The 27,142-nt window shown below is 42.8% G+C and overlaps 2 protein-coding genes across 2 annotated transcripts; one reads left to right on the forward strand and one right to left on the reverse strand.

The window, feature by feature from the left end:
* Positions 1-1,771: 1,771 nt before the first annotated feature.
* trappc3 (trafficking protein particle complex subunit 3) lies at positions 1,772-7,152 on the reverse strand. Its single transcript, XM_076755360.1, has 5 exons — positions 6,979-7,152; positions 5,981-6,078; positions 4,247-4,346; positions 2,658-2,840; positions 1,772-2,536 (listed from the first exon to the last, which is right to left on the reverse strand). Exons 1-5 carry the CDS (start codon positions 7,018-7,020, stop codon positions 2,417-2,419), a joined length of 543 nt encoding a protein of 180 aa, XP_076611475.1. The 5' UTR covers positions 7,021-7,152; the 3' UTR covers positions 1,772-2,416.
* A 642-nt stretch (positions 7,153-7,794) lies between these two features.
* smap2 (small ArfGAP2) lies at positions 7,795-26,020 on the forward strand. Its single transcript, XM_076755148.1, has 9 exons — positions 7,795-8,256; positions 18,952-19,085; positions 21,239-21,403; positions 21,809-21,868; positions 22,206-22,263; positions 22,376-22,533; positions 23,040-23,220; positions 23,364-23,827; positions 23,917-26,020. Exons 1-9 carry the CDS (start codon positions 8,151-8,153, stop codon positions 24,040-24,042), a joined length of 1,452 nt encoding a protein of 483 aa, XP_076611263.1. The 5' UTR covers positions 7,795-8,150; the 3' UTR covers positions 24,043-26,020.
* The last annotated feature ends 1,122 nt before the right edge of the window (positions 26,021-27,142 follow it).

The following is a 27,142-nucleotide window of genomic DNA, read 5'->3' on the forward strand; positions in this document are numbered from 1 at the left end:
GGCTCACAGCCGCGCAGGTTATGAGTCATATCGCAGCATTAGTTTGCAAGTCTTCATACTTTCTTGTTTAATGGCCAAAACTGTGAATACAATCAGCACAAAACTCTCCCTGGTAGAACTTTGGGTGGTGGGAGACAGAAAATGAGCTATTGGATTGGACAAGGTGCTTCTAGTGTGTTTAACGCCTATTTGTGAGAACAGCGGCTGCGATAAATTCATTCTCCATGTCGAGTTTGTGCATGCATGTGTGTGTTTGTCAAGTGAAATTCCTGCGAGCATATGGCAGAGTAATACAGGTTTTCACAAATACACAAACCCAGCTGTCTGTCCATCCCCCAGGTACACGGCTCTAATTCTGCCAAGTCATTTACATTAAGCTTCTGCACAAAAACGATTTCCTGCCCGCCGTCCATCCAACATCCACATCACAGGCCTACAGGGTACACAGATATGTGAGCGTAATGTGTTGAAGAGCTCTCCTAATGGCCCGCCGGGCTTATTGCATCCTGACGGCCGTCGGGGTGCTTCCACTTTCCACTCTTTATCCTTCTAAATGAGCACTGCCCCAGACAGGAGTGGGCAGAGACTTAAGACAGTAAATAATACGAAGAAATCCCATCCTAATACATCTTCCCGGGGATTATTAAGTACAAAGACTGCATGTTGTCATCGTTTGTCTAATCTCCGGCCAAATCAAAGCTAGAGTCCACATATTGGCATCAGCCACTCCACTCCGCTCAACTACTGCGAATTGTCTGCTCTTCCCATATTCATAATCGGAAAATGAACCTTTTATTTATGTTTTCTGGCAGCTCTAGCCTCTACTCCCACAAATAAGGGAATGTATTTCTCCCACAACACCCACCTTTGGCCAAAAAATGCTCAACGTACATAACTTGAGCCTCACACTGAAAGCTGCCTCCAGCTGAGGAAGGTAATGTACACAGCAACCTCTGGTGGCTTTTTGGAGAACTCGTGCCTGAATACTGAAATTGTAAAAGCAGAAATGGGTTCATGTAATAGCAGCTATAAAATAGGATGTGTAGAGCCTGAAGGTTTCCAGCAGCTAATAGCTGACAGATTTCTCCAAAAGGAAATCCCTATCTTACAATCTCATCCTCTAAGTGCTTTCAGCAGACTCGTGAGTTTGGTACTAATGTTATTGTCCTGTTACACAATAAAACAAAAAAAGACAAAGAATAAGAAAAACATGGCTAATGTTCTCGTGGTATCCAGACCAGATTCTTGCTTCTAAAGCAAGACCAGGGATGATTTGTGCGTGTGTGTGCACGTGTGTGTGTGTGAATGACCGCCTGTGTTTTCAGTTATTGATGAGGTGTGCAGCGGGTCTAAATGAGAAGTTCTGTTCGTTACCTCTGAGTGACGTAAAGCCATTCACAGGTGTGACAGCCAGAACCGAGCACTGGTGAGCTTAAGCAAGGCAGCCTGTCCTTTTCTGCACGCACACACACGCAAACTACAAGCACAGATTACTTCCATGTACCCTGAACAAACATAAGAGAGGCATTAGGTCTGTTATTGTTTGCCTTTGCAGAGAGGCTACGGTACTCCAAAGGAATAACGCTCCCACAGTACACTGAAGCAGAACTGACAAGGTGGTACAGAGGACACTGTGTGTGTGTGTGTGTGTGTGTGTGTGTGTGTGTGTGTGTGTGTGTGTGTGTGCGTCACAAACTAGTTAAAACCGTTGCAGGTTGCCCAACAGGCATGTTATAAAGCCTCCACTCTCACAAAGCACATTAGAAAAGCATCAATATTAAATATGCCGCTTTTATTTGACATATCCATCTACATAAATTAACATTCCATATACATAATTGGGAGCAATAAAGTGTGTGATTTCTTACAAAAATAAAAGAAAACAAACATAAAAACATTATGAATAAGGTTTTCCAGCCTCACACCAAAAAGGAAAAAAAAAAGCAGTCTATACATGGCCAAATGAAAAGGCATCAATCTTTCAAGAAACATAACAAGTAATAAAAGTAACTTTGCATGAGGGATAAACCATCAGAGGCGTTCTCTTCTCCTCAACAGCAACAGCTGTCATTAAGGGACAGAGCTACAATAACTTTTCCCTCAAACTGGCAATCGATGCAAAGGATGATTTTCTTTCTTTTTTTTTTTTACCCCAAGATATTCAAGTCATGTTTCAATGATCAGCTTTTCATTGGTGAACAGTGTTTCTTCTCTCTGGAAACCTCTATTGTTTCTGTGAAGGAGATGAAGATGCTAGAACTTGAGGCTTCAAGGAAAGTGAACATCCTTCGGGCTGTTGGGGTTTGTACGTCACTTGTCTTGATGTTTTGAATTCATTCATCTACTCCGTCTGTGTGTGACTCAGTCCTCTCCATATGAGACACAACAAGCTGAGGGAAGGATCTTCTCATTTTCATCACTCGTCTCCTGCCGGGAGGTTTTCTTCGATCCTCTTGATGAATTTCATGCGGATTTCTGTCACGTTGTCCCCTCTCAGAGTGTCCTGAGCAAATCTCACATCCACAGCCATCTGGACCTGAATCAGATACATAAACACTTACGTTTCTATTCTGTTTGTACAGGAAATCTATCAATGGTTCTAGTCTATGTCAACCATCAATTTATCACTCTGTAAAGACCTGGAGCGTTGACCTTACCATCTCCAGGGCTCCTCTGAGGACCCCACACAGCAGGTTGGAGTAAATCAGCGTGTTGTGGTTATCCGGCAGCTCCACAAAGTCGACCAGCGGGTTGTTCTCAAGAATGAGGGAGAACTCATCTCCTGCTGGGCTCCAGTTGGTCACACTGGGGGTGATTCCCAGGTACATTTTAAATGCGACCTAACAACAACCACGAGACAGGGAGGAGTGGGTAAAAAAAAAAGAAAACAGTTCATGATTACTCAATAGAAAACAGCAGTGTGTACATAGTGTGCATGTTTATTTAGCTCAGGCAGATTAAATGTTTACTTGGTGGCACTTGTAGGTTATGCTCTGTAACTAATTACAGCAGCTCCAACAAAAATATAGTAGCACAAAACATAAAAGTAACTGCAGTGCCAGACAAAGACATGCTACACTCAGTTCATATCATCATTAGCATACACTCAGGGTATGTACACATACCTACATAATCAACATTTCAGCTTTAACTGTGAAACACCCACAGGAAGCCTCCGTTCGCACCAGAGGTATAGTGACAGTTGCATGTGCACACACCTGATTTCTGATAACTGTTGCTTCCTTTCGTCCGCAGCGCTTTGTCTCTGTGATGTGTCACAGGAGGGTCGGCATGTATGTCACGCATGCACAAACCAAGGTTGGCTCAAGATAGTGAAATTGCATCCACACCGATGAAAATATGCCCCGGTGCTGGGTGGCTTTTTAGTTTTTGTACGGAAAATGGTCAGACTCTGGAGAGCAGCTTACATTAATAAAAAGTCTTTTAGAAACACAGGAAAAGAATATCGGTAAATAACGGTGGTGTGACTAAGCCTTCGACTCCTAAAGAAATCAGTCGTGATCTAGAAAATCTGTTTTTGAACAAACAGCAGACCTCCTTCACACATACTCAACTGACGAGGTGACTTTCAGAGATTCACTAGAGGTCATGTGACACTCTCAGGAAAGGCTATCACTGCAACCTCCAAACCACTGTCCCACAGTGGTCCTCCAGTTACAACCATGACCCTCCTCTTCATGACCAACAGCCAGTTCCCTGAGCAAGTGTGAGGTTACATGTGTGGAACGACTCCCCCAACAAACAGCTGTAACACCTTGAAAACAGCTGGAGTGCTGAACACAGTCGGGCCTGAGAGGGGCCTTGGTTATCTGTTGTGTCTATCAGTCGCAAGGGGAGTCTGACTTTCGCAAAACATGACGAGGACACGTTAAAAATCCACAGGCAGAAGATTGATGTACAACAACTCGCAACAGTAACGTGATCATCACCTTTCTGAGGGACGAGATTACATTTCAACCCACATGTAAGCGAATCCTCGCCTTCTGAATATCAAAGCAGCCGCCGCACAACGCAAAGAGGAAGAAGGGAATTTTTAAGTTTTCTCAGTCACAATCATCAGTTTCCCCTCCCAACATCCTTCTTTTCTTTCAATTGTCAGGATGTTTCATCAACATCACTCTATCTAGTCTTTCTTTTCTCCTGCCATCCATCCTTCTCCCTCCCTCCTTCCATCTTGGAAGAAGTCCACGGTCATGCTCTGATTGGCCTGGAACCTTCCAATTACCTTAGCGATGACATCGGCTGTTTCTCGGAAATCCTGACACCTGCCGATGTTGGAGCGTGCCAGAAAGTCCTCAATCAGACGCACTCCGATGTTATAACCCCTACGAAAGAGAGAAAGACAGAAGAGAAAGAGAGATAAGCTCATTATTCCTCCTAATACTCGAGGAAAAGTACTGATGAAAACTGATAGCAATGAGTTAGAAGTCAGTTCCAAATGCAAATATTTTTGGTCATACGCTTGGCAAATGGTGATAATTCTCGTAAGGTCAAGTCAACTTATTCTTTCTACAGAATCTGAAGCCAACCGATACATCCCCATCCTAACATGGTCTTCCTTTTGACCAGCTGGCTGGCGACTAGCAGGGTGGGCAGCGCAGACTCACTGCCTTCTAAGGCCAGGTAAGAAAAGCCCCATCATGACTTAGCTTTGAGAGAGCTTAGGGTTGCTGCACAACCAGAAAAGCAAAGTACATCCAGTCCAAAGTCCTGTCAGCGTGACAGGATGTTTTGAATTTTTGAGTTATAAACCCAACGATTTTTCTTAATCTTATTTTCTGGGAGAACTGTATCCAACATAGCCTTCCAGAGAATCTTTTTTTTTTGGTCTCATAAAAACACATATCAGCATTCTCTTCTTCAAGGGCCCCATGGGTTCTGAGAAATTACAAAAGCAGAAAGGAACCTCTGACACAGAAGTGTGAGAAATAAAACCTGATTATGTCATCTCAGTGCTTTAGTTTGTGTCCAGGTACATTGTGAATGGAAAGCAGCATAATGTGTCAGCGCAGTGTGAAGGTGTGAGTTAAAGGGAGACACCCAAGAGGCCAAAGAAAATTACTTCTCTTCCCTTGGTTAAACAAGCAAGTTAAACTTTAACATGTTGAAGCAAAGCAACTCAGCTTATGGACTCAATGTGTGCGTGCACAGGGTATAACATCCATGCAATGCACAGAGAGCAGGGCTACATCTTGTAATAGTTAGACACCACTGACTGTATATAAAGACAGATGACATGACAGCCACTCAAAAGTGAAGCCAAAACATCTTGATCGCCCCCTGGTGGCTGCCTACAGAATAGGTCATAAATCTCATCCCCTCCATGTAGCAGATAGGACATGGATCAAACTAAAAAAAAAACAGAACATGCCAAATAACTGTTACTGATGTATGTTTAAGTGTTCATTTTATTGTCAAGTTTGGTTTTAATTAGTTATTCGCTGCTATAAAAAGAGGGTGTGACCCCATGATTGGCAGTTAACCCCAACCCACGAAGGAGCCGGGATGCTCCACTCCCCCATCACTGCAGTGCAGACGTCACCAAGTGTAAGATGGCAACGCCTGTATCTTGAATATTTTGGCTTCATTGTTATACAGTGGGAGGAAGTGGAGACACATCGTCCATCTTTATTTACAGTCATTATTAAACACCAACGCACAATATGTTCAGTGCTGTATGGTTCTGCCATTTCACTGGATATTTGAAGGTGGTATGTGATTTATATACTGTACCGGTAACAAATTCCACCACATTTTTACAAATGTATGAAATTATCAAGGCCAGATTAAAACAGATATTTTGTGATATGTAAAGAATCTGTGAAATTAATAACACAGAAAGAAAATAAAATGTTTTGGGTATAAATCACTGATAACAATGATTTTGATGTCATCTGCACTACATGTAAACTACAGCTGGGTGTGGTTGTTGCTCATTACAGTAGATGGGGCTCCTTACATCTTGTCCAGCTGCTTGTTGACCTCCTCGTCATTCTCATAGTCTTTGCAAAGCTGGGTGACCAAGGCCCCGTAAGTCAGCGTGAACAGCTCAGAGTTCTATGAGAGAGAAAACAACATAAGCCTTGTGTTATGTTGGCTGCTCCGAATGAAATAAACCATCATCTAATAATCAATTCTTTCAATGTGAAGAGAGGCATGGAAACAGATACAAGGATACTTTCTGCACCAGGAAGTACAACAGGTCACGCTATACGGATAGCTCCTGGTGCTGAAATCAAGTCTAACAGCAGTTGTACAAATTAAAGATTTTAATAATAATAATGAAGAAGAAAAATAAAAACACTATATACCCTCTGTAATGTATTGCCATCATGAATAATTATTTTTAATATTAACACTGAAGGCTTGTGTCTTCACCATGGCTGTAAAATTGTAATGCATTAATGATTAGTGACTCCTTGCATGGCAGAGATGATGCTGACCATTTAATACTACCGTACTGTGACTAACTGCTTCAGCAAAGTGTCTTTAGCAATTAACTATTACTATTACGAACTATTACTATTACTAACAGTAATTATGTTGAATGCTGTGTGTTTTTTAAACTTTTCCAGGTGAGAATGCATTACGGCGATATTTGTCACAATCAAATGTTATGGATTTCACTTACAAAGTTATCTTAAAAGTGAACGGGCTGGGAGGGGACCCTACAGCTACGGAGGCTAACTGTTTAGCTTGCGTGCTACAACGAACTGGACTTCCTCTCAAAGCTAGTATTATTAAACAATGAATGAAATCCTAAGTCAATTGGTTCAAATGCTATTTGTGTATCTAACCAAAACTCTCTTGCAAAGATACATGACTAACAAGTAATTTAGTTCGCAGACAAATAATGTAGCCAGTTGTTAAGTTAGCTAACGCTGTTCGGCTACGTTAGCATTTTGCTAGCTAAGCTAGATAGCTTTGGTTGACGTTAATCCCGCGGGAGTCGCCTACCATCTTCTTGTTGTCTGTTGTTCGGCTGGATTGCCTGGACATTGTGGACACTGTTACAGGCTTACACAGGTGGTGACTCGATATTAATCCTTTATTTATTTGATTCTGACTAAGCACTTATTTCCGTAATCGCCAGTTTAGTCACGCGTGTACTAACGTCAAAGTACCTCGATTAAAATATACACTTCCGGTACTTTCGACTAAAATAATTATTTGGGGGGAAAAATCCTGAGTAATGAAAGGCAAAGAGATGAAATTAAACGATGCATTTCATAAAAGATCAATCGATAAAAAATAACCTATCGTTATCATGTTATCATGTGATTGCATAGAGTTTTGTTTTTAAGGAGCAAGACGCTCTACGCTTTATTTTGAAGACAAAATAGTTATATTTCCGGTATTGTTTTGGTGACTGTTTACTAGCTTGATGCAGCGCTTCAGTCAGCTGTTTCGTCCATTTTTCCTCCGCTATTTCCTCCCGGCAGATTGCTTCATCGCCCTCCGGCGTCCCGGAGGGAAACACCATGGTCAAAGTGAGACCTACTTCTAAAAGACTTCTACCGATTGACCACTGGATGGCAGTATGCCTAAAATATTGACAGTGAGATCATTCAAAGGACCGGACATTTTCATTATAAAGCTGGAAAATACAGCTTTAAAATGTTTCTAGTTTAGAATTGAAGTGACTACTCACACTTTTGCAGCAGTACTTTAATAACATGTCGTGTGTGTGTGTGTGTGTGTGTGTGTGTGTGTGTGTGTGTGCGATAAGGGAGTGAGTGTGTTGTGTGTGTGTGAGAGAGAGAGAGAGAGTGAGAGAGAGAGAGAGAGAGAGAGAGGGAGAGGGAGGACTGAGAGCTGGAGGACTGTCAGTAATAGGTTAACTGTTATGCCTTACAGTCGACATTACATTTTGAATCATAGCAATCACATGGTGCTTTCCTCCACGATACGTCTTGATTAGGGTATCTGCATCTCGAATAACCCGCATGCTGGTTGGCTGAAAGGCAATCATCCCATCGTTGTGAAACAAACTCGCCTCGCTTTGACACCGAGGAGGAAGAGGAACGGAGCGCAGCGGCTCACACACTGCTTTAATTTGCTCACAGAAGAGGCTATTTGACCGCTGCCGGCTCGGACTGTAGGGGCCGTGGAGGAGGTGGACCAGTGCAATGATGACGGGCAAATCTGTGAAAGACGTTGACAGATACCAGGCTGTCCTCAACTCTTTACTGGCGCTGGAGGAGAATAAATACTGCGCTGACTGCGAATCGAAAGGTAGGTGTTTGCCGCTGTCCATGCCTGTTAATGGTCACCGCATGAATCGACCCTCTTGCTCATTTACTACGCTAGAAAATGCGGCATTGCATTCATCATCCCTCGACCAATTACGTTGTACTATGGTGCAAGGCACGGCTGGAGCATGGCATGCAGGGACACCATGCCAGCCCCCCAACTAATGGTGTGTCCACAAACACAATAGATCCAGATTTTATGAGGAATACCTCTCATCAACAGCTGTATTACAGGATGAAATGACTAAATGTGATCATCAGTGAACGTAACTCCCAACTATTGGGACCCCTACCAGACACCTGAGGCTCCCTGGGCTCCAGTTTGGAAACAGATCTCGAGACACTTGCACTGACTTTGAGTCACCCTGAACAGACTGTTCCTGCAGTCTGAGTGCAGATGGGGACACAGCCTAACTCTTAACAGAAGGGCACTCCAATATTCTCACTTCATAGCTGCATTATAAGGCTCAGTCATTACTTAAAGTTACAACGAGGAACTGAGGAATTGGTCGTGATGCCACACTGTCCCTCATGTTTTTAAAATTTCTGTGCTATGTTGTCAGAATATCCTTTTGCAATTGTAAAATGTAGTGTAGGATAATTTTATATACTGTATATAAGGATCACCACAGCCGGAAACTCAATTTTATGTGTTTCTGTAGACTCCTCAGTCTGTGTGTAGCCTCAGTGAGGCCTTGAACTATGTCATCAGCTGTTTGCTGAACCTGTTTTTCCATACTGGAGTAAACACTGCTGTTTTGGTTGCAAATACACTGAGCTGGAGACTGAATCAACAAGCTGATTCTCCAACATTTTGCCTGTTTAAACTGTCAATAAGGTGAAGGGGTCTGCGACTGTAACATGCTCAAACCACACACATGTCCACACGCCGGCGGATAAAGTGCGATGCACATGAAACCACTTCACAGCCGGCACTGGTTCCCAGTGAACAACTCTCCTTTGTCGTTAACAAAGAAGGTGTCACATCCTGTTTGGGCATAATTGCTTGTTTTCTTGCAAGTTATGCCAGGTTTTATGGAAACCTTTTCTAAAAACGTTGGTGCTGATACCCTGTTTTAGTATCAGCCCATTTGATAACACTGCACAGTGTCACAACCTGTGCTATTTCACACTGGCTCTGATGTAACACAGTGGCACTGTCGGTGTTGAAATGGATGAGACTGACCTCTCCATACCTCGTCCGAGAAATGAGTCAACAGGGCAGTTGCGTGTCACTGCTCTCGGCTCAATCATAGATTCTTAAGTGAAGGATGTCCGTGAATCACTGCACGCTGTCATGCAGAGGGGGCACATGGGATTCCTGATGAAAACTTGATGAATGATATGAGTAAGCTTCTCATTTTTAACTGGGAGTGAGATCTATCCTTTGGTACTGCATTCAAGTTCAGGTCTGCTTGCCGAACAGACGCAGAGGTGGACAGGATGGACACGCAAATAGCATCAGAGAAATACAAAGCGCTCTCATATCTGAGTCGTGTCACGGCTTAAAAATCTCCCTTTAATGTGTACCTGCGCCTGCAAGCCCACCTCTGCTTCACGAGAGGAGGGGATGAAAGAGTGGAAATCATTGAGTTATGTTAGCTTTTTTTCTGGATTTATGTGCAACACTGATAAAGGTGGTGCAGACAGACAGATTATTTGACCTCCTGTAAGAAGGCTAAACTTAATCTCAAAGCCCCCATCCAGTTTGTGCTTGTTCATTTGTGGCCGTCACCATCCAGGTGTTCTCTCTGTGTCTCTCTTTATATCCCTCAGTCTCTTCCTGCCTCTGTCTCTCTGTTCATTTACTGCGTCTGCATCTCTGTGTCTATTTCAGGTAGCTGCCAAATGCAGGTAAAAATGATCCGGGGTGCTGACGCTGGCATCACAAATATTTCATAAGAAACACAAAGCGAATCAAAAAGCTGCTGAAAGAGAGAGCAACTGTCAATACGGATGTGGAGGGACTTATTTTTCTTTGGATAACCTCCAATTAACCTCAACAAAAAAGAAGAAGCAGTGTACGAGCAGAAAGTGTCATTTCGAAGCCTGGTGGTAATCTGAGTTTAAGTAAGACATCAAGACTTTTAGAGGCATCAGTGACACTTGGAAAAGTAAATCCACTACATGTCGTCTGCTCAGTCTTAAGCATGATTACACCTCGTTTTTTCTTGATTTGTGCTTAAAGTCAAATCCAACGCACACACAGAGAACACAGACAATGGCAAGACTTGTACAGAACTTCGCCGAAATGACATCTGAAGTCAAGGTCTGTGTTGGATTCAATCCACAGACGTCACCGGGACGCCGTGAATGCTTTGCTTTTCAACACAAAGTTTCCTTCCACTGCGTATTGCCTTTGGATGGTCTTTTTAATAGGGTATAAATAGATCTGCAGACATTGTTAGACTTCAGGCAAAGATGCTTGTGACTGTTCAGAAGTCAGTTTAAAAAAGCAAACTGTTCTCAGACTCTTGCAGCTTGTCTAAAGACGTGACCACTCTCAGACAGCTGACAAAAGCACAGAAAATAAACAACAAAGGCGTCATTTTTGTGTTGGTGAAGCGGTCTTTACTGGTCCAAATTAGAGACATGTGGAGAAAAAGTTCATCGAAATCCTTTTCTTTTTCTCACACCCTCACACACGTGGTCTCCAAACACGCCTGTGCTTTGCTTTCTTGATTGGCGTGACTTCGCTGTGCAACAGACTGACCTAATTAGACTGCAGATGAGATTAGGTGCGAGGGGATAAAATAGCAACCATACACACACACATACACACACCAAGGGTGCTGAAGCCCCGGCTTAAATCCTTATAAAAAGTGACATTTATTCTGCATCATTTAATGGTCTTTTATAATGTAATCTGAAGTGTGTTTTCTGTCAGCTATGTCGAAAAACTTGTTCTTCTTGCTTTAATTATTTAACCATGGAAGAATATATGCTTAAATATATTTACACATCACTCTCATTCCTCAGCTTGTTTCACGTCGCTGTGCTAATGAATAAAGCCGCGTTTCCTCTGCAGGAACTTTCACCAGGAACTATGAGCTTGGCGACTGGATTGGGATCTCGCAGGACCTAATGCAACTTGTAATTTTTGCTGGATGAAATCATAGAAACGAGTTCCTTTATGTGTGAGCCAATGATTGAAATTACCGCTGGTTTGTCAAGAGTAAACGCCACATGAGCAGATCAGACATTGAAACAGAAAGAAACTAAAGCCATCGCTTTTTGTTATGTCAGCAGACACATTTGTCTACTCTTAGCAGGTCTTAGAAGCACACGTGCACACCTTCAACACATTCGTCCTCTCCCCTTCCTTCTGTCAAGTCAGGCTTTTGGCCATATGGCAGCATGATGAGGTTTGGTCTAATCTTGTTTGCTTTGGCAGAGATTACTGTGCGTTTACTACCTTCCTCCTTCTGGGTGATTGAAGAGGAAGTGGCGACATGTAAGGAGCCGAGTGTGTGCACACACCTGCACATGAAAAACACCCAAAAACATACATTAACGGTGCTATCAGGCCATCCCCTTCTATGCTTACTGTACGGATGCTGCAGCAATGAAACAATATCTCTGCTTTTTGACTGTTGTTTGCTGCCCAACTTCCTGTCTCTCCGGACCGGATGCTCTGTATTATTTGTTTTTGATCACTTCCTCACAGTGTGACACTTCTACTGTAAATCCTCAATACTGCCAGGAAATAATGAAGAGATGGGGGGGACGAGGGGAGAGCAGGTGCATAATGTAGTCAACACTTCTACCTCTGGCTTCAGTCTCAAGAGGCTGTGTGTGTGTGTGTGTGTGTGTGTGTGTGTGTGTGTGTGTGTGTGTGTGTGTGTGTTTGTATAAAAGCCTTCCTCCTTTATTGTCTCCATTGTACTTGTGTTTACGTACACACCGGGCCCTGGTTGCCATGGAGATATCACCTGGCGATACCATGCCTTATCCCTCCACCACCACCACCACCACCACCACCACCACCACCTAGCTCGCCTTCTTTCACACCCCTTAACCTCATCCAATGATAGGCCAGGAGGGATTTCCATTTAAAAAAGGTGATTGGCTGGTTGGGTCCCCGGGCTGCCATAGAGATCAAAGTCTCACAGTACCAAGAAGAGGGTGGCACAGCGGTAGACTCGACAGTATATTGCTGTGTGTATACAGTCTCTAATACACTGCTATGGCCAGATTAACCTGCTTGGGGCCTCTGGGAAAAATAAGTTGCTGGGTCCTTATTAACACCGCAGATCTACACAGCATCAGCTGAGGGCCTTAAAACTAGATTTTGACGCAGAGCCCCTCTAAAATACAGGGCCTGAAGATGAGGTAATAAAGTAGGACCCCCTTAACGTTCATATTATGACATTTGATATTGTGCACACACAAATTGCCACACGGTGAACCTTGGGCTTTGGGGGTGGCCCCGACAGTTTGAGGCCCCGGGGCAGTTGGTAATCCAGCCAAGTACAACTGTGTATAATAGAAAAACACACACACACTGTGATAACATCAAACGTCAATCTGCTCTGCCTAGTTAACCAGGAGACTGCCTCGTCACTGCACTGGAAAAATAGGACCATTTCTGCTGATGTGATGAAAAAAACAAAGAGCCGTTACAATAAGAAACAGTCTTGAAATAATGGCGTGGTATCTCAAAATAAAGCTGGTTTTCTCTCTTGGATGTGGATGGTTAGTTTGATATTACGCAATTCCTCCAAAACCGCTAAACTTTCACAATTTGTGAATCCACCTCTGAAGTTGAAAGTCATCAGTGATGGTGTCCATTTGGGTCTACTAAGCTTTGTCTCACCTGCTTGCTTTGGAGCAGATGAGGAAACAACACATAGGCCTATGCAAATTTCAAGAATGTGTCTCATTGGTTTTGAGGAACTAAGTCATTATTGTGAGAAAGCTTCTCTTTACCTTACATTAAAATGTGACAGCACAGGCTGCAGCCTCAAAAAATACCATGAAGTCCAAACAATAAACATTAGCAAAGGTAGCGCGTATTCCAGGGCTATTATATTGTTACTGTTATGTTGTCCGCCCCTTTTGTCACCAGCAGCAGCTTTCAAAATGAAAAATAGGGTCTGAGGATGAGTTTAAATACAGGACTGTAGGCAGCATTTTTATAGGTGGCATTGATTTATCTCTCCTGTTTGTGGATAACTGTGAATTATAGCTAAAATTTGTATTGCGCTCTTTAACAGATCAGTTCTCTCACACCCATGCAAATGCATACTCAACAGCTACAGAGAGTACAAACAATAATATCAGTAATAGGATCAAATGAGGCATAAAAGCAAGTCTAAAGATGTGTTTTGAGAAGAACCTAAACTTACAGTGGAGCGTCTTACTCATCTTTTGATGTAGAACGCATTCAAACTCAGTGACTCACCTGCAGGATCACAGCAGTGACACTTGCATTGTAGCACAGATGGTGGGTGTGTATTAGTAAATTATCAATAGGGGTCCATCTGTTTAGCTCAGACTGGGACTGGGTCACTGGTTGGCCTCAGGGTTTCTGGATCGGTTTAGATGTTGCGAGGCCGGATGGGACAACTGTGTGTATGCACGACTGTGTGTTTGTGTGGTGGCGTAGGAGGGCGTAGGATCCGCTCATGACTGAGGCTCTGTGGGATTAACTGGATGCATGCAGAGAGCACCATTTATCCTTGTGGGATACAGGCTAATGAGCCATATGCACCTGCTCATGCATGTGTCTGTGGGTGTGTGTGCAAGTCAGTGGGTGTATACATGAACAAATGTGTTTATGTGTGACATGTCCATTTATGTGTCATCATAGGTGTGTGTCAGTGTTGATATCATGTGTGTGTTTGTTATGTCCTGGCTCAGGGTTTGATTCTCACTTTAGGTGTGAGAGGTCTCAGGTTCAAATCCTGGACGAGCCCCTATTTGCTATGACCTGGCTCAAGCAGCCAGAACAAAAGGGAGATGCACTGTGTGAAAAAGTTAACCAAGTATATTTTATTAAACCCAATTAGGACACTCAATTAGGCACTGACAACATGGGGTGTGGAAATCAGTAAAGTGTGGTTAAAAGCTGAAAGGGAAACAATGTAAACATAACAAACCTGCCGTGTGCCTGTGCTCCTGATCACTCCAATCAGCTGCCTGCAGAGCAAACCATTACCAGGACATCACATACAACTACAACAAGGATGTAAGGATGACACAATGAAGGCCAAAACTTGTTGTCAAAGTGCAAGATGCTAAGAGAGTGAATTGTAGGAGAGTCTTTGTAGGAGTCTTGATTACAGGATGGGATGCAGCTGGAGATGCTCAGGCAGAGACACACAGGGAGGGGCAGAGAGAGAGAGAGAGGCTCTGAGGGAGACGGGGGGGTTACTGCAAATCAGATGTGCGAGGGGCACATAGCAACGATGCCTTGTTTCCCCTAACCCAAATGTCGTCTTTGAGGTACTCAGGGGTGCGTCTGTTGTATGTGCCACACTGAGTTGAGCTGTTGGACCTGTTGGAATTACTCGTTTTTAAAAGTATGTGCAAATTGAGTAGTAAAAGCAGTTCGAAGCAGGAAATTGGCCATGAGCCTTTGACTTCCGTTAACAATTAAATTAGCTTTTTCAGCCAAATACCTAGTTCTGTTGTTCACTTTCCCCGTGGGCTTTAAAGATATCCTCACTCAACCCAGATTACTATCTAACAAGCACCCTGAGTAACTAACTTGGCAGAAAAAAATCTGATAATCTAAGGCAATTGTGTGTGTGTGTGTGTGTGTGTGTGTGTGTGTGTGTGTGTGTGTGCGCGCGTGCGTGCGTGCGTGCGTGCGTGCGTGCGTGCGTGCGTGCGTGCGTGCGTGCGCGCATGCGTGCATGTCGTTGTTAATGCATCATCTTGGTGTCTATTGTTCTATTTTCTTATTTAAAATGATTTATCTCTTCATAATTTTGATAAATAAAATACATTTGTCCCAGTTTACAGTTGCCTTCCAGGCAGCCATTGATTTCCATTTATTTCTGTATGATATGAAAATGTATTTGCAGGCTCTTGAAACTTGCTCGAGATGTATAATTCAGCAATGTGAACATTAACTTTGAATTACTTTTTGACAAAGTTACATTGTCATCATGAGGTACTGAAGTTCACTGCTCCAATTTCCAGTTTTTCCACTCAATGTAATGTTCTGTTTTTTTAATTTTATGCAGACTTGACATTTATTGCGGTGGATTACACAAGCAAACTTTATTTAAAATCACTCAGAGCGCTTTAACTTAACAACTCCAGGAAGTTCAAGAGTTTGCTAATTAGTTTTCATCCTATATGGAAATGGATGGGACTCAATGGCTCTCTGGAAGGTGGATAAAAATCATACAAAATCTAACTGAAGTGTATAATATGCATTAAAAAATGATCACTACAAATGTAAATTAGACGTAGTAGTTATGTGGATAGTACTTCAAACCTGCAAATCCACCGGTGCGGTATTTAAGGAAGTGTTTTAATATTGGGGGGAAGGATGAGGGATTACAAAATGAATGGAACCAGTTTGGGTCCTCACAAGTGTTGTAATGCAGATGAGTGTGTGTGTGGGTGAGTGACAGAGAGGTTCATTATAGATCTCTGTTTGCGCTTGCTGCTCGTCATACCCCCTGTGCATCCCAGCAGGTTATCAAACAGCTAAAGTCCACCATTTGACGACTATAAAATCCTCTCTTGTTTGTCTCTGTTTTTGGCTTTCGCCCCAGCTCTGCCTTCTCCCCTCCTGATGTGCCACAAAACTGCGTGTTAGACAACCACAACCATGGTCGGTTTTTGCCAGGATGATTCATCAGTCTCCTATGCAAACCCTCTACTTTTGGATAGTTTGCCCTATAAAAAAAGAGAGGACAGATTTATTAGCCAAACCTAATAAATATTTGATCATACCTCAAAAGCAGGTGTTGGCCTTTGTTCTTTGTTTACGAAAAGAAAAGAGGAAGCTGAATCACCACTCTTATTCAACAGTGGAGAATGTACACTGCAGTGCAAACCCTGCAACACTGAGAATCTGATTTGTACAGATTGTTTGTTCGATCTTTCCTTCCTTTTTTTATATGTCTGTTCCTCCTACTCTCTACCAACTATATCTGTTGAAAGTACATGGAGGTGTGCATTGTTGCTGGACAGACGTGCTCTATACGGGTTCTTACTCAAGCACAGCATTGATTGGAACCAAAGAGGCTGCTGCGGTGCAGTGTGCAGGCGTGATTCACTTTAAATAACTAACCTTCACCTCTGTCCTGATTAGACCAACACGTCCACCAATGGACACAGGATCACACATGGTTTGGAAAGAAAAACATGGGAGTTTCTGGAAACTACTAATGAATAAGAGTCCGCAGTCATAAGAGCTAACAGCTCTGTGAGGTTGCTCTTACTGGAGGCACAGCAGTGCTTTGAGCTACATGCTAACATTAGCATTCTCACAATGATAAAGTTTACATGTTGTTAAGCAGGTATAGTGTCTGCCATGTTCACCCTCATAGTTTTGTGTGTTAACATGCCAACATTTGCTAAATTGCACAAATCACGAAGTGCAGCTGAGGGTTCATGTCCTTCATTTGTCATATGCACAACCATGAAGCACTCGCTGGCAATGAAGTTGGTGGTAGGAATGTAATTAGTTTTTCAAGTATTTGGTCATAAACCAGAATATTGGACACATTCAACTGTGCAGAAACTTTAAGGGATCACCAAAGTTATTGCAGTTTACCCTTATAGGCACAAGGCCATCTAGTAGGTGTTGAGATCTTTCATCCAAGACTACAATAGTCAGCCTCATGGTGGAGAGAGGAAAAAGTCAGGGGATCAAAAAAGTCATTCAGATACATTTTCTGTGAAGCATCAATGTTTGTACCAAACTTCACGACAATCCATCCAATAGCTGTTGACATATTTCAAGTCTGGACCAGCGTTGCCATTCCGAGAGCCACGCTAGACCACGAGTCTGGCTAACAAGAGATAGAAAATCAGCACAATATGCAAAGAGAGAAAAATTCAACAGTGGCAGTAATTCAGTGAAACCCCAGAAAGTAAGGGTGGAGAGTGTTATAGAAAGGGAGGATTGGAACTGTGAGTGAGAGATATGGACGGACGGGGAGAAGAGGAGGGAGGCAGCTGCGGTGAATGAGAGAGATAAGAAATGGCAGCCAGGACACAGAGGAGAATTAGAATAAGGATGTGGAGGACAAACAAATTCCAGCATTCAGGGGGTTCGACACAATTGACAATCTCTCTCTTTCTCTCTGTCAGGGCCGCTGTTTACAGCGGTTAAGCAGGCTTTGCAGAGTAATTCTACTATTATTAGCCGGCATGACAGCTTATGCTGCAGCCAGACAGTCAGGATGATGGCCATACTCTGTCTGGTGACCCTCTGTTTATCTTAACTGGTTTGCTCTTTTGTTTGCATGCTTGCCCTTTATTTGCTCATTTCAAGCTATATTCTACAAACTGGGCAGCCTAGAAATGCATGAACACACAGAGGCAGTCTTACGATTGCCTTCTAATGACAGAAACAGTAGAACCCCTTAAGTATTCAGGATGTAACCAAGACAAGATTCTATTATTTGACTCTGCACCCACAGCGTTTCCGCAGCTGAAGAGAAGAGGAAGGTTTTGCATCTTTTCTTTTCTGAAACTCAACTTCCTGTTTCATTTGCATAGAATGGCCTCACTGTGCAGTGGCTCTGGCTCACGGGAGAGTCCAATGAGACATCCATATCGAAAGCTGCTCTTCCACCTAGTGGTATAAAGGCCGCAGTGCATCTACTTGGAGCAAGGTTGCAAGCGAGGACTCATAACGGAGACGAGTGGAGGGGTGGAGACAGAGTGCTTCAGCCGACCAGAGCAAGCGAAGGGTGGGGGAGCAGGAAGAGATGGAGTGGGGGGGGGGGCAAGATGAGAGAGAGATGCAGGGAGCGAAGGGGGGAGAGGCACCAGTATTCTCTTTGAAGCTGACTGTATTCTCTGAAGAGGACGGTTGCATAATTTCAGCAGAAAAATAGCCCGACAGTGTTGTTTTTATTTCCTCCCTCAAAGAGTTTTGTGGTCAGGAAAGCAGAAGGAAGGAGTATCCACGCGGCAGTATAGAAAGCTATAGAGCGTGGGGTTGAATATAGGGCACATGACACTCCAGTGCAACCATTAAGATACATGTGGCAGTAAGCTGGACAAAATGGCCCACTCAGATAACTACGCACCCACACACACAGGCTCATGACCAAGTGAGTAATCATCCCTGCAGGTATCCAGGCTCAGAATGTGTGCGACTGCTTGTGTGTGAGTGTGTTTGTGTGACTTTCTACACCCCCTCTCTCCTCTCAGTCTCAGCTATGTAGGCTAACTCTCCGATTGCATCCCATTATGTGTCAGGACACCACATGACTTACACAGGATTAGATTTCCCAGCTGAATTCAAACTCATAATTGAATTTCAGGCTCGTCTCTCTATAATTGGCCCAAAATTAATCAGGAGTCTTTCCCATCATTCTTCAGCCTTTCACCTGGTTACTCTACCTCTCTGTTATACTTGTAGATTCACTCTCATCCCATCTCTTTTCTTAGTTTTTGTTCTGTCGTCCAATGACTTCATTGGCCTCCTCCAAAGACCCTGTGCTCTGAATATTATATTCCACCTTCCTCTCTCTGCCAGGTCCAAGATGGGCATCTTGGAATCTGGGCATCTTCATCTGCATCCGCTGTGCCGGTATCCATCGAAACCTGGGGGTGCATATCTCCAAGGTCAAGTCTGTCAATCTGGACCAGTGGACGCAGGAGCAGGTCCAGGTCAGAGGTCACACTGCAGATCCAACAATAAAATGGGGAGATTTGCTACATGCTAATATGTGATATAAAGTACATAGGTTTTCACAAAATATTAATGTGATACAGTCCATGACGACCAACCAACCCAAGCCCTACAACTATATGTTCTTCAAAGCATGACACTTTTCAGTCCCTTATTCAGTATTCATAGATGAACTCCAAAAAGTGTCATGTGATAACAGTGACTAATGCCTTGATGTTCTGATTTCCATTTCATGGAGGCAGTTGTTTGCATTTGTAGGTATGATACTTTGACATGTTGAGAAATATGTTGATTGCTTTTACTGCCCAGAGTTAGACAGGAAGATTGATAAAACTGTCATATTAGCTTAGCTTGGTGTTGCATAAAGACTTGAAACAGGGGGAAGCAGTTAGCATGGCTCCATCCTCAATGAAACCACTTCAGTTATTGTACAGATTAAAGCCTCTTTTCAGTTAATCAGCTGCTGGCTGTGTTTTCATATTTAGCTCAAGATGTGAGAGTGGTTTCAATCCTCTCATCTGACTCTCAGAAAGAAAGCACATAAACATATTTCCCTAAATGTCAAACTATTCCTAATTATCCCTTCCTCTACAAAATCTTTGAAAAGTATGACATTAACATTTAGGGCTGATTTTCCCTTTCAAACAAAATAACTCTCTTTATTCGCTGCTTACTGCAGCCATCTCTAGCCTGCAATTTATGTGACCTTTTGGTAACAAGATTATGGGGAACAAGAGAGTAAATTGGACCTTTTAGAGGAAAGGAGGAATAAATCATTTGAATAAATGCAGAATTATTATCAATTGGAGTACAACAAGGTAGTTTTAGGGTAACAAGCATATAGAAAGGGAGTATGAACCTTGGATAAATGATAGACTTGACAGTCATCTCTGGAGCACAGCAACATACTTATCTATAAGATATTTAAGAAACGTTATCCCAGAGCATGGGTGAAAACAAATGCTTTTGCCCTTTTCTAATGGCACTTATTAGTTAAGGCACCCAAACAAAAAGCTGCTATAGAAATATAGTTGTTACGGTGGATAACCCTGGCAGCTTTAATGCCTTAATGAGTGTAATTTATTTCTTCCGTCCTCTAAAATGTCCAGTTGTTACTCCCTTGTTCCCCATAGTCTTGTTTTCTTCCATGGTAACTACATTTAAGTAGCAGTAGGAGCCAGTAAAAATTAATTAGAACAAATGACACTATTAAAGTTTATATACATATATATATATAATATATATAAACAACAGTATCATAGCACAGAGCCCTGAGTCAGAAATGACCAGTTGTTGGATCAATATGACAGAAAACAACAAAGACAAAAAAGTGGTTGCTGCAACTGTATCTCGTGTGATTGATTAGGAAAGTTTATCTGACCTGCTAGATGGTTTGTTACGCAGAACCATCTGGGAAATTGTCCAAACTCTTTGGAAAAGGGCAGGCACTTTCAAAAAACATTTGCCAGATGAGTGGATGAACTATACCCGTCTATCATGTCTATGACTTCAACCAATCGGATCAACGAACCACATGACAAAACTCTTGTGGAAGCCTGTCTTGTGTTTCTTCTTAAAATGAAGAAATACTTTGGATATAAATGATGCTACAGCAGCATCTACACTAACCTCCTCAGGAGCCGCCATTGCTGTTTTCAAATGAACAGTGGTGCTATCGTCACATCTAAAGCACGGTCGCAGCTGCCAGTAGTTCCTCTTAGGACGTTGTTTGGTCTGAACCTCCGTGGTTCTGCCACAAGTTCCTCACTTGACACCTGGCATGATGGATTCTTACATCATGTGATCTTGCATGGTCTTGTGTGATCTAGCCGCTGCAAGGTAGAAAAGGGAATATTATGTTCACATACAGTGGAGCAAGTAGAAACTTTTCTCATCAGTATGCAGTTCAGCTCATCTGGATCTGAAAGAAAGTCGGTGTTATGATTTCCAGTGTGATAATTTTCCGATAGTCAGCATGTTTATTTCTCTCTTTCCTCCACAATAACAATTTCACGCTGTTTTATGATCAGGATTCCACCACATGCAGTGTGAATATTACCTGGGATGATGTATCTTTCCATTATTAGACTGCTTAAAAGTGTGACTGATTGTTGTGTTTGGATGTCATCAGTGTGTTCAAGAGATGGGAAATGCCAAAGCCAAGCGTCTCTACGAGGCTTTCTTACCTGAGTGCTTCCAGCGGCCAGAGACAGACCAGTCTGCAGAGATCTTCATCAGGGACAAGTATGATAAGAAGAAGTACATGGATAAGGTCATTGACATCCAGATGCTCAGGGTGAGTCCACAATGGTGTTTCCATCACTTTTGGGAACATTACATAGACAAACATTCATTTCCTGGAGACTTAACCTAACCCGTAACCATAACCACTACTTTTCTAACCCTAACCTAATCTGAACCCAAGTCTTCACCCTAAAGTATAATGATTTCTATTTTGTGGACCTGCATGTTGTCCCCACAAGTAAGACAAGTCCCCACAATGTGGCTGTGCAAACAGATTTATGTCTCCGCAGCCTGAGTAGTACACAGCCACAGAAAGGAGCTTTGTGCTTGTGTCTCAAACAGGATGAGCCGACAGAAAAACTGGATGAGACAGTGAATAACACACTTTTTTGTCTCGTCTCTCATTCCACCTGAAGTCTTTGCTTGCTCAACAAAAGTGTTTGTTCTCCCCGTACAGAAAGAAAAGAGCTGTGACAACATACCCAAGGAACCAGTTGTGTTTGAGAAGATGAAATTGGTGAGCACATCATTCTTTGTTCACACTGGTTGTACACTGTATCACAGCATTAATGGAGTGGGACTTGTCTTGTCCTGAATTGTTAGATTGTTCACATTTAGCCGATATGAGCTAAAGACAGAGGGGCGAGTCAGTGAGGAGAAGGTCATATGACGCATCATGAAGAGATGAGTTTTCAGCCAGCGGGGGAAAATTGGGACTAACTGCTGTTTTGACTTGAGTGGAAAGGTCATTTCAACACCGGGGAGTCTAGAGGACAAAAAGCATTGTGGATTCAAGTTCATTTGTCAGTGCAGACATATTGCATTAATTGTGTCGACTTTCTCTGTTGTGACAGAAAAAAGATGTCAGCCCGAAGACAGATTCCCAGTCTGTTACGGACCTGCTCGGATTAGGTATTGGTATAGCTCACTCGCATACACACAAACACCCATTCAGTTAATATATGGTTTTAGGTCAAGTTTAAGGCTGATCATCATATCCATGCCTCCATATACCCTGTATCAGATGCCCCTGCTCCAAGTCCTGCAGTGTCTAATGGTGGAGGATGTGTTCCAGACAGTAATGAGAGCCCAGTGGTATCTAATCCAGCTCTGGCACAGTCTGCACTGGATCTCTTCAGCTCCCTGCCAGCACCCTCCTCTGCTTCCTCCACTAAAACCACGGTAGAAGATAACATACTGCACATACTGTACACTGTCTGCTCTCCACAAAACCCTTATGTTTTAGCCATGGCAATGCCGGTCTCTTGGTTAGCCCATCACTTTGGTCCACACTGGCATAACCACTCTTGAATGGATCACCATGGACTTTTGTACATGCATTCATTGTGCAAAAAATCTTTAAGTCTTCATTAGCAAATGGGAGCCCACTGAGCTAAGATGGTGAACATATAAACATACCTGCTAAATATCTGCATCTTAGCATTGTCATTGTGAGCATTTTAACATGCTAAAGTTAGTGTTTCCCTTTCCCTAAGTACAGCCTCATAGAGCCACTGGCATGTGGACTCTTAGCCTTGCTTAAATCTGCCTTTGTAGCTGTGCTTTCATTTGCCCCGTTTCTCACACCTGTTTGCAACCTTCCATTATTGATGATAACCTTCTACTACTTCCTGTCTGTCTCTCCCTTGTGTCTCTATCCATGCCACCCTGCCGCCCTCCCTCTCCAGCCCATTTCCAGCTCCATGCCCCAGAGCAGAGTGACTGCCTCAGTGCCTGAAAACCTCAGTCTGTTCCTGGATCCCGCTCCCAAAGCAGAGGAGGGTACTGTCAAGAAACTGTCCAAGGACTCAATTCTCTCCTTGTATGCCTCCACCCCCTCAGTGCATGCAAGCAGTATGGCTACTCACGGTGAGAACTGAAAAACCTTCTCTCAGGTGTTGTTTTCTCTGTGTTTGTGAGTTAGTTTCATCCAAGACACAAGAGAATTAGAATTAGTAATTGCTTGCCAATTGCCAAAATGGCCACTTTCTATCTGTGATTATTTTCTGCAGGCTTGTACATGAACCAAATGGGATACCCGACACACCCCTACGGGTCATACCATTCTTTAGCCCAGGCAGGGGGAATGGGAGGCGCCATGATGACATCACAGATGGCCATAATGGGACAGCAACCAAGCACCATGATTGGAGTTCAACAGAACAGCATGATGGGACAACAGAATGGCTTAATGGGTGCCCAAGGTGTCATGGCTCAGTCTAGTGGCGTCATGGCATCACCCTACATGACAGGGATGGCGCAGGGCATGATGGGACAGCCTCAAAGCGGAATGATGGTACAACAGCAGAGTGGGATGATGGGACAGCAGCAGAGTGGGATGATGGGACAGCAGCAGAGCGGGATGATGGTGCAGCAGCAGAGCGGGATGATGGGACAGCAGCAGGTTGGAGGTTTACCTCATCAGCATGTGTATGGAGTGCAACATGCCCAGCAGCTCCAGTGGAACATTACTCAGGTGTGTGTGTGCATATTTGTTGTGGACCATCTGAATTTTGAAAGCAGTAAAAGCACTGTAAGTAACAAAGTGTGTTTCGTGGCTTTCAGATGACTCAGCACATGGCCGGCGTGAATCTCTACAACACCAACGGCATGATGGGATACAGCAGTCAACAAATGGGAGGCTCAACAACTCCAAGCTCAGCGCACATGACAGCACACGTTTGGAAATGATCTCATCCATCCAGGAAGTGATGTCACGCCAATAACCCACAAAAGAGAGGGGAACTGAGTCGTAGGAGTCTGTGGATTAGACTCTCAATGAGACATTTCCTAATGCAAGGGAGGAGGAGGAGGAGGAGGAGGAGGAAGAGGAGACAGGTATGAAGAAGAATAAGGTTTGGGAAACCACTACTACCTCTCTTTCTCTCTCCTCGCTGCCCATGCTTCCTCTTCTCGTCTCATCCATGGCCATGTTTTGCATATTTCCATGCTTGCCTTGAGAACATTTTCTTATGATGACCAAGACAACAGGGTACAGAGTTTTGCTGATTAGAACCACACATGTTTCTTTGTACCTTGCCTGTATGTGAGCGTGTGTGTGTGTGTGTGTGTGTGTGTGTGCGCATATCTGCTGTGTGTAGGGGTCAACTAACTGCTTGACTTACAAGTTTTACAATTTTTCTTACTTGATCAGAATCAAGTAGATAATCAAAAATGCAGAGGTTAGGATGTGCTTGACATTCATTGGAACAAGATGCATTTCTTTGTAATTTGTTAAATAGTTTGACATTTTGGGAAGTACACTTATTTGTATTTCTTATGTCTGTACATCAAATATGAAAACCACCATCAGCAGCCGGTTAGCTTAGGTTAGCATAAATTCGGGAAGCTGGGGAAATAGCTCACCTGGTTCTATCCGAAGGTAACACAATCCACCTACCAACACCTTGTTAGCTTACTTATAAACATACATGTTAATCAGTGAGCTTTATATGTGCTGGTAGGCAGATTTTGTTACCTTTGCACAGAGCCAGGCTAGCTGTTTCTGCCTGTTTCTAGTCTTTATGCTAAGCTAACCAGCTGCAGATAGTAGCTTCATATGTATTGTATATGCATGAGAGAGGAATTGATTGAAGAAAGTGAATCAGCGTTCATCTTATGTCCGTCCAAAATGTTGAGCTATTCTTTTAGCCAAGCGTTAACATTTCTTACCAAATCATTCACAACAGAATTCAACAAATTAGCTTCATTTTAGCCACAACCGTATTTGTGAAGAAGAAACTACAAATGTTTTTCCAGCCAGCTTTCAAGCGCACAGGGGTTAAGAGTTTTATACCTTTTAGGTGACGTAGGATAGCATTTTAAAATTATATAGCTAGATTGCAAGAGGAGAATCAAGCCAGGCTAGGCTGGTCTCTTCATTTATCACACCTTCAAGCTGCAAGCAGACGGGAAAGGAATGAATGCATTTGCCTTTCTCTGTGTAAGTAGGAAAAATGTGTAAAATCTTACAAAAACCAATGTATTCCTGTCTAAATAACCTACTTATGTTATCTTACCCATCCAAAAATATTAAATCCTACCTAAATAGCTCTTAATTATGATGTCTTCAATTTACAGAGGGCTTCTTTTAGAACCAATATCTAAACTCAACTTTACATGTCAAAAGTCCTACACTGGATTTTGGGAGACCAAAGATCAACGCTAGCTTTATTAAGGTTGTACAGTATTCCAGTGCTTTGTTACATCTGTAAAGCCACTTGACTAGTGATTCGTAGAAATATCAATTCAGCAGTCCTTTAACAGTATGTCTGGTTGTACCTGCTCATACACGACGAATGTTTGGGCATATCAAGTCACTGTGCTATTTCCTCTGCAAGTGTAGGACACTTAAAAAGTCACTTGCATGCCATACCATAACCTAAATATCGAGTTAACGCGCACACACCTCAAGTTAATCTACCTTGTACAATAGAGGCCTCAAATAACATTGAATGTCCGTAAATAAGAGAGAAACAGAGACAGAGGTGGGGACAGAGGAGACTTTTTAGTACAGATCAGTCATGTTGCAGATTCTTCCACTGAATTGCATGAGGAGAATGTTTTTTTCTAGCTCTGATTGTATGTACTGTATGTTTATTAAGATATCCGAATGTGTATCTCTGAATGTTTCTCTATACATGTCGATCAGTCTCTGACCAAGATCCATAAAAAAAAAACAAAAAAAAAAAAATCTCAATGAATGTGTGTCCTGAATGTGCTTCACGATTGTACCGGACTTGTTTCGAATACACACACCTGAGTATCGCTGTGGTGTGTTTGTTTTTGATATCCTATGACTCTGTTAAGCAATGTACACTTGTGTCTTTTGAATGTTCTGTGGTCAACGGCGTCCTGTCTGTTTTTGGTGAATTGTTCAATTCAGCCAAGTTTCAATGTTGCCGTCGCGTTAGGAGCAAACTGTGACCGGGCTGCCGCATTTTCAGGTCACTCCGGGGGCGTTTCCAATTTGGCCAAATCACATTGTGAAGCAAAAAAAGCGATCTTACGACCACAATCTGTCATTTCTTAATGTTTTAGTCAACCCTTCTGCACCTCTCCTACACGCGCCCACACAAACCATCTCCGTGCACTGATTTATCTGAAAGTCTTTCTAAATATGTCCATTCTTATAAATGCATGAAGCCATTCGTGTAAATAATCTTTCCATTTTTTTTTGTAGGAGCTCTTCTGTGTTAAGTTGCCATTATGATCGTGAGGGGTAAGAACGTAAAAGGAGCCGCTTATAATGAACGCACTCTGGCACAATAAGATTCCTTTAATCTGCTGCCAATAAACAAGCAGTACAGCCTTCACGATTCAGACGCTGGTGTATTCCTTCCAGGTGTTTCTGTCAGGCAACAGAGCGAGAGCAATATCACCGTCAGCCTGTGTCGTCTCCGCGCCGTGACGGCAGATCTGTCAGCGAGCCATGAGAAGTTTCTGGAAAAGCAGTAACAGTCCGTCTCTCTGAGCGTTTTCACTTGTGATTAACTTTAACTTTAGGTTGCTCGTCATCAGTTCCTTTTTTCGTCTGGTATATTTTCTGTGAAATAAGAGCCAGTGAAGGGATGTATCTTTTTACGTACTTGTTGATCAAGATATCTTGTACTTTATTCTTTATCAGAATTTCTCTGTATGTTTCACTATGGATGAACATGTTCTGTATATCAGTTCTTCATTTTTTCACAAGCTTTGCACTTATGGTTTCAAGTTCAAACTCACTTAAATTTGAGAATATGTATGTAACATACAATACTGTCTCTGTGAAATATACAAAATAAATATGGTT

Source organism: Chaetodon auriga, chromosome 17, assembly GCF_051107435.1.
Source record: "Chaetodon auriga isolate fChaAug3 chromosome 17, fChaAug3.hap1, whole genome shotgun sequence".
Taxonomy (NCBI): Eukaryota; Metazoa; Chordata; class Actinopteri; order Chaetodontiformes; family Chaetodontidae; genus Chaetodon; species Chaetodon auriga.

Excerpts from the sequence above, each read along its gene's own strand:
- trappc3 (XM_076755360.1), bottom strand. The coding sequence starts at position 7,020 with ATGTCCAGGCAATCCAGCCGAACAACAGACAACAAGAAGATG. Across the intron at positions 4,347-5,980 it reads AACAAGCAGCTGGACAAGAT|GGGTTATAACATCGGAGTGC; the intron begins GTAAGGAGCCCC and ends TCTCTTTCGTAG. Across the intron at positions 2,841-4,246 it reads CAGCCGATGTCATCGCTAAG|GTCGCATTTAAAATGTACCT; the intron begins GTAATTGGAAGG and ends GGTTGTTGTTAG.
- smap2 (XM_076755148.1), top strand. The coding sequence starts at position 8,151 with ATGATGACGGGCAAATCTGTGAAAGACGTTGACAGATACCAGGCTGTC. Across the intron at positions 22,534-23,039 it reads CTTCCTCCACTAAAACCACG|CCCATTTCCAGCTCCATGCC; the intron begins GTAGAAGATAAC and ends CTCCCTCTCCAG. Across the intron at positions 23,221-23,363 it reads AAGCAGTATGGCTACTCACG|GCTTGTACATGAACCAAATG; the intron begins GTGAGAACTGAA and ends TATTTTCTGCAG.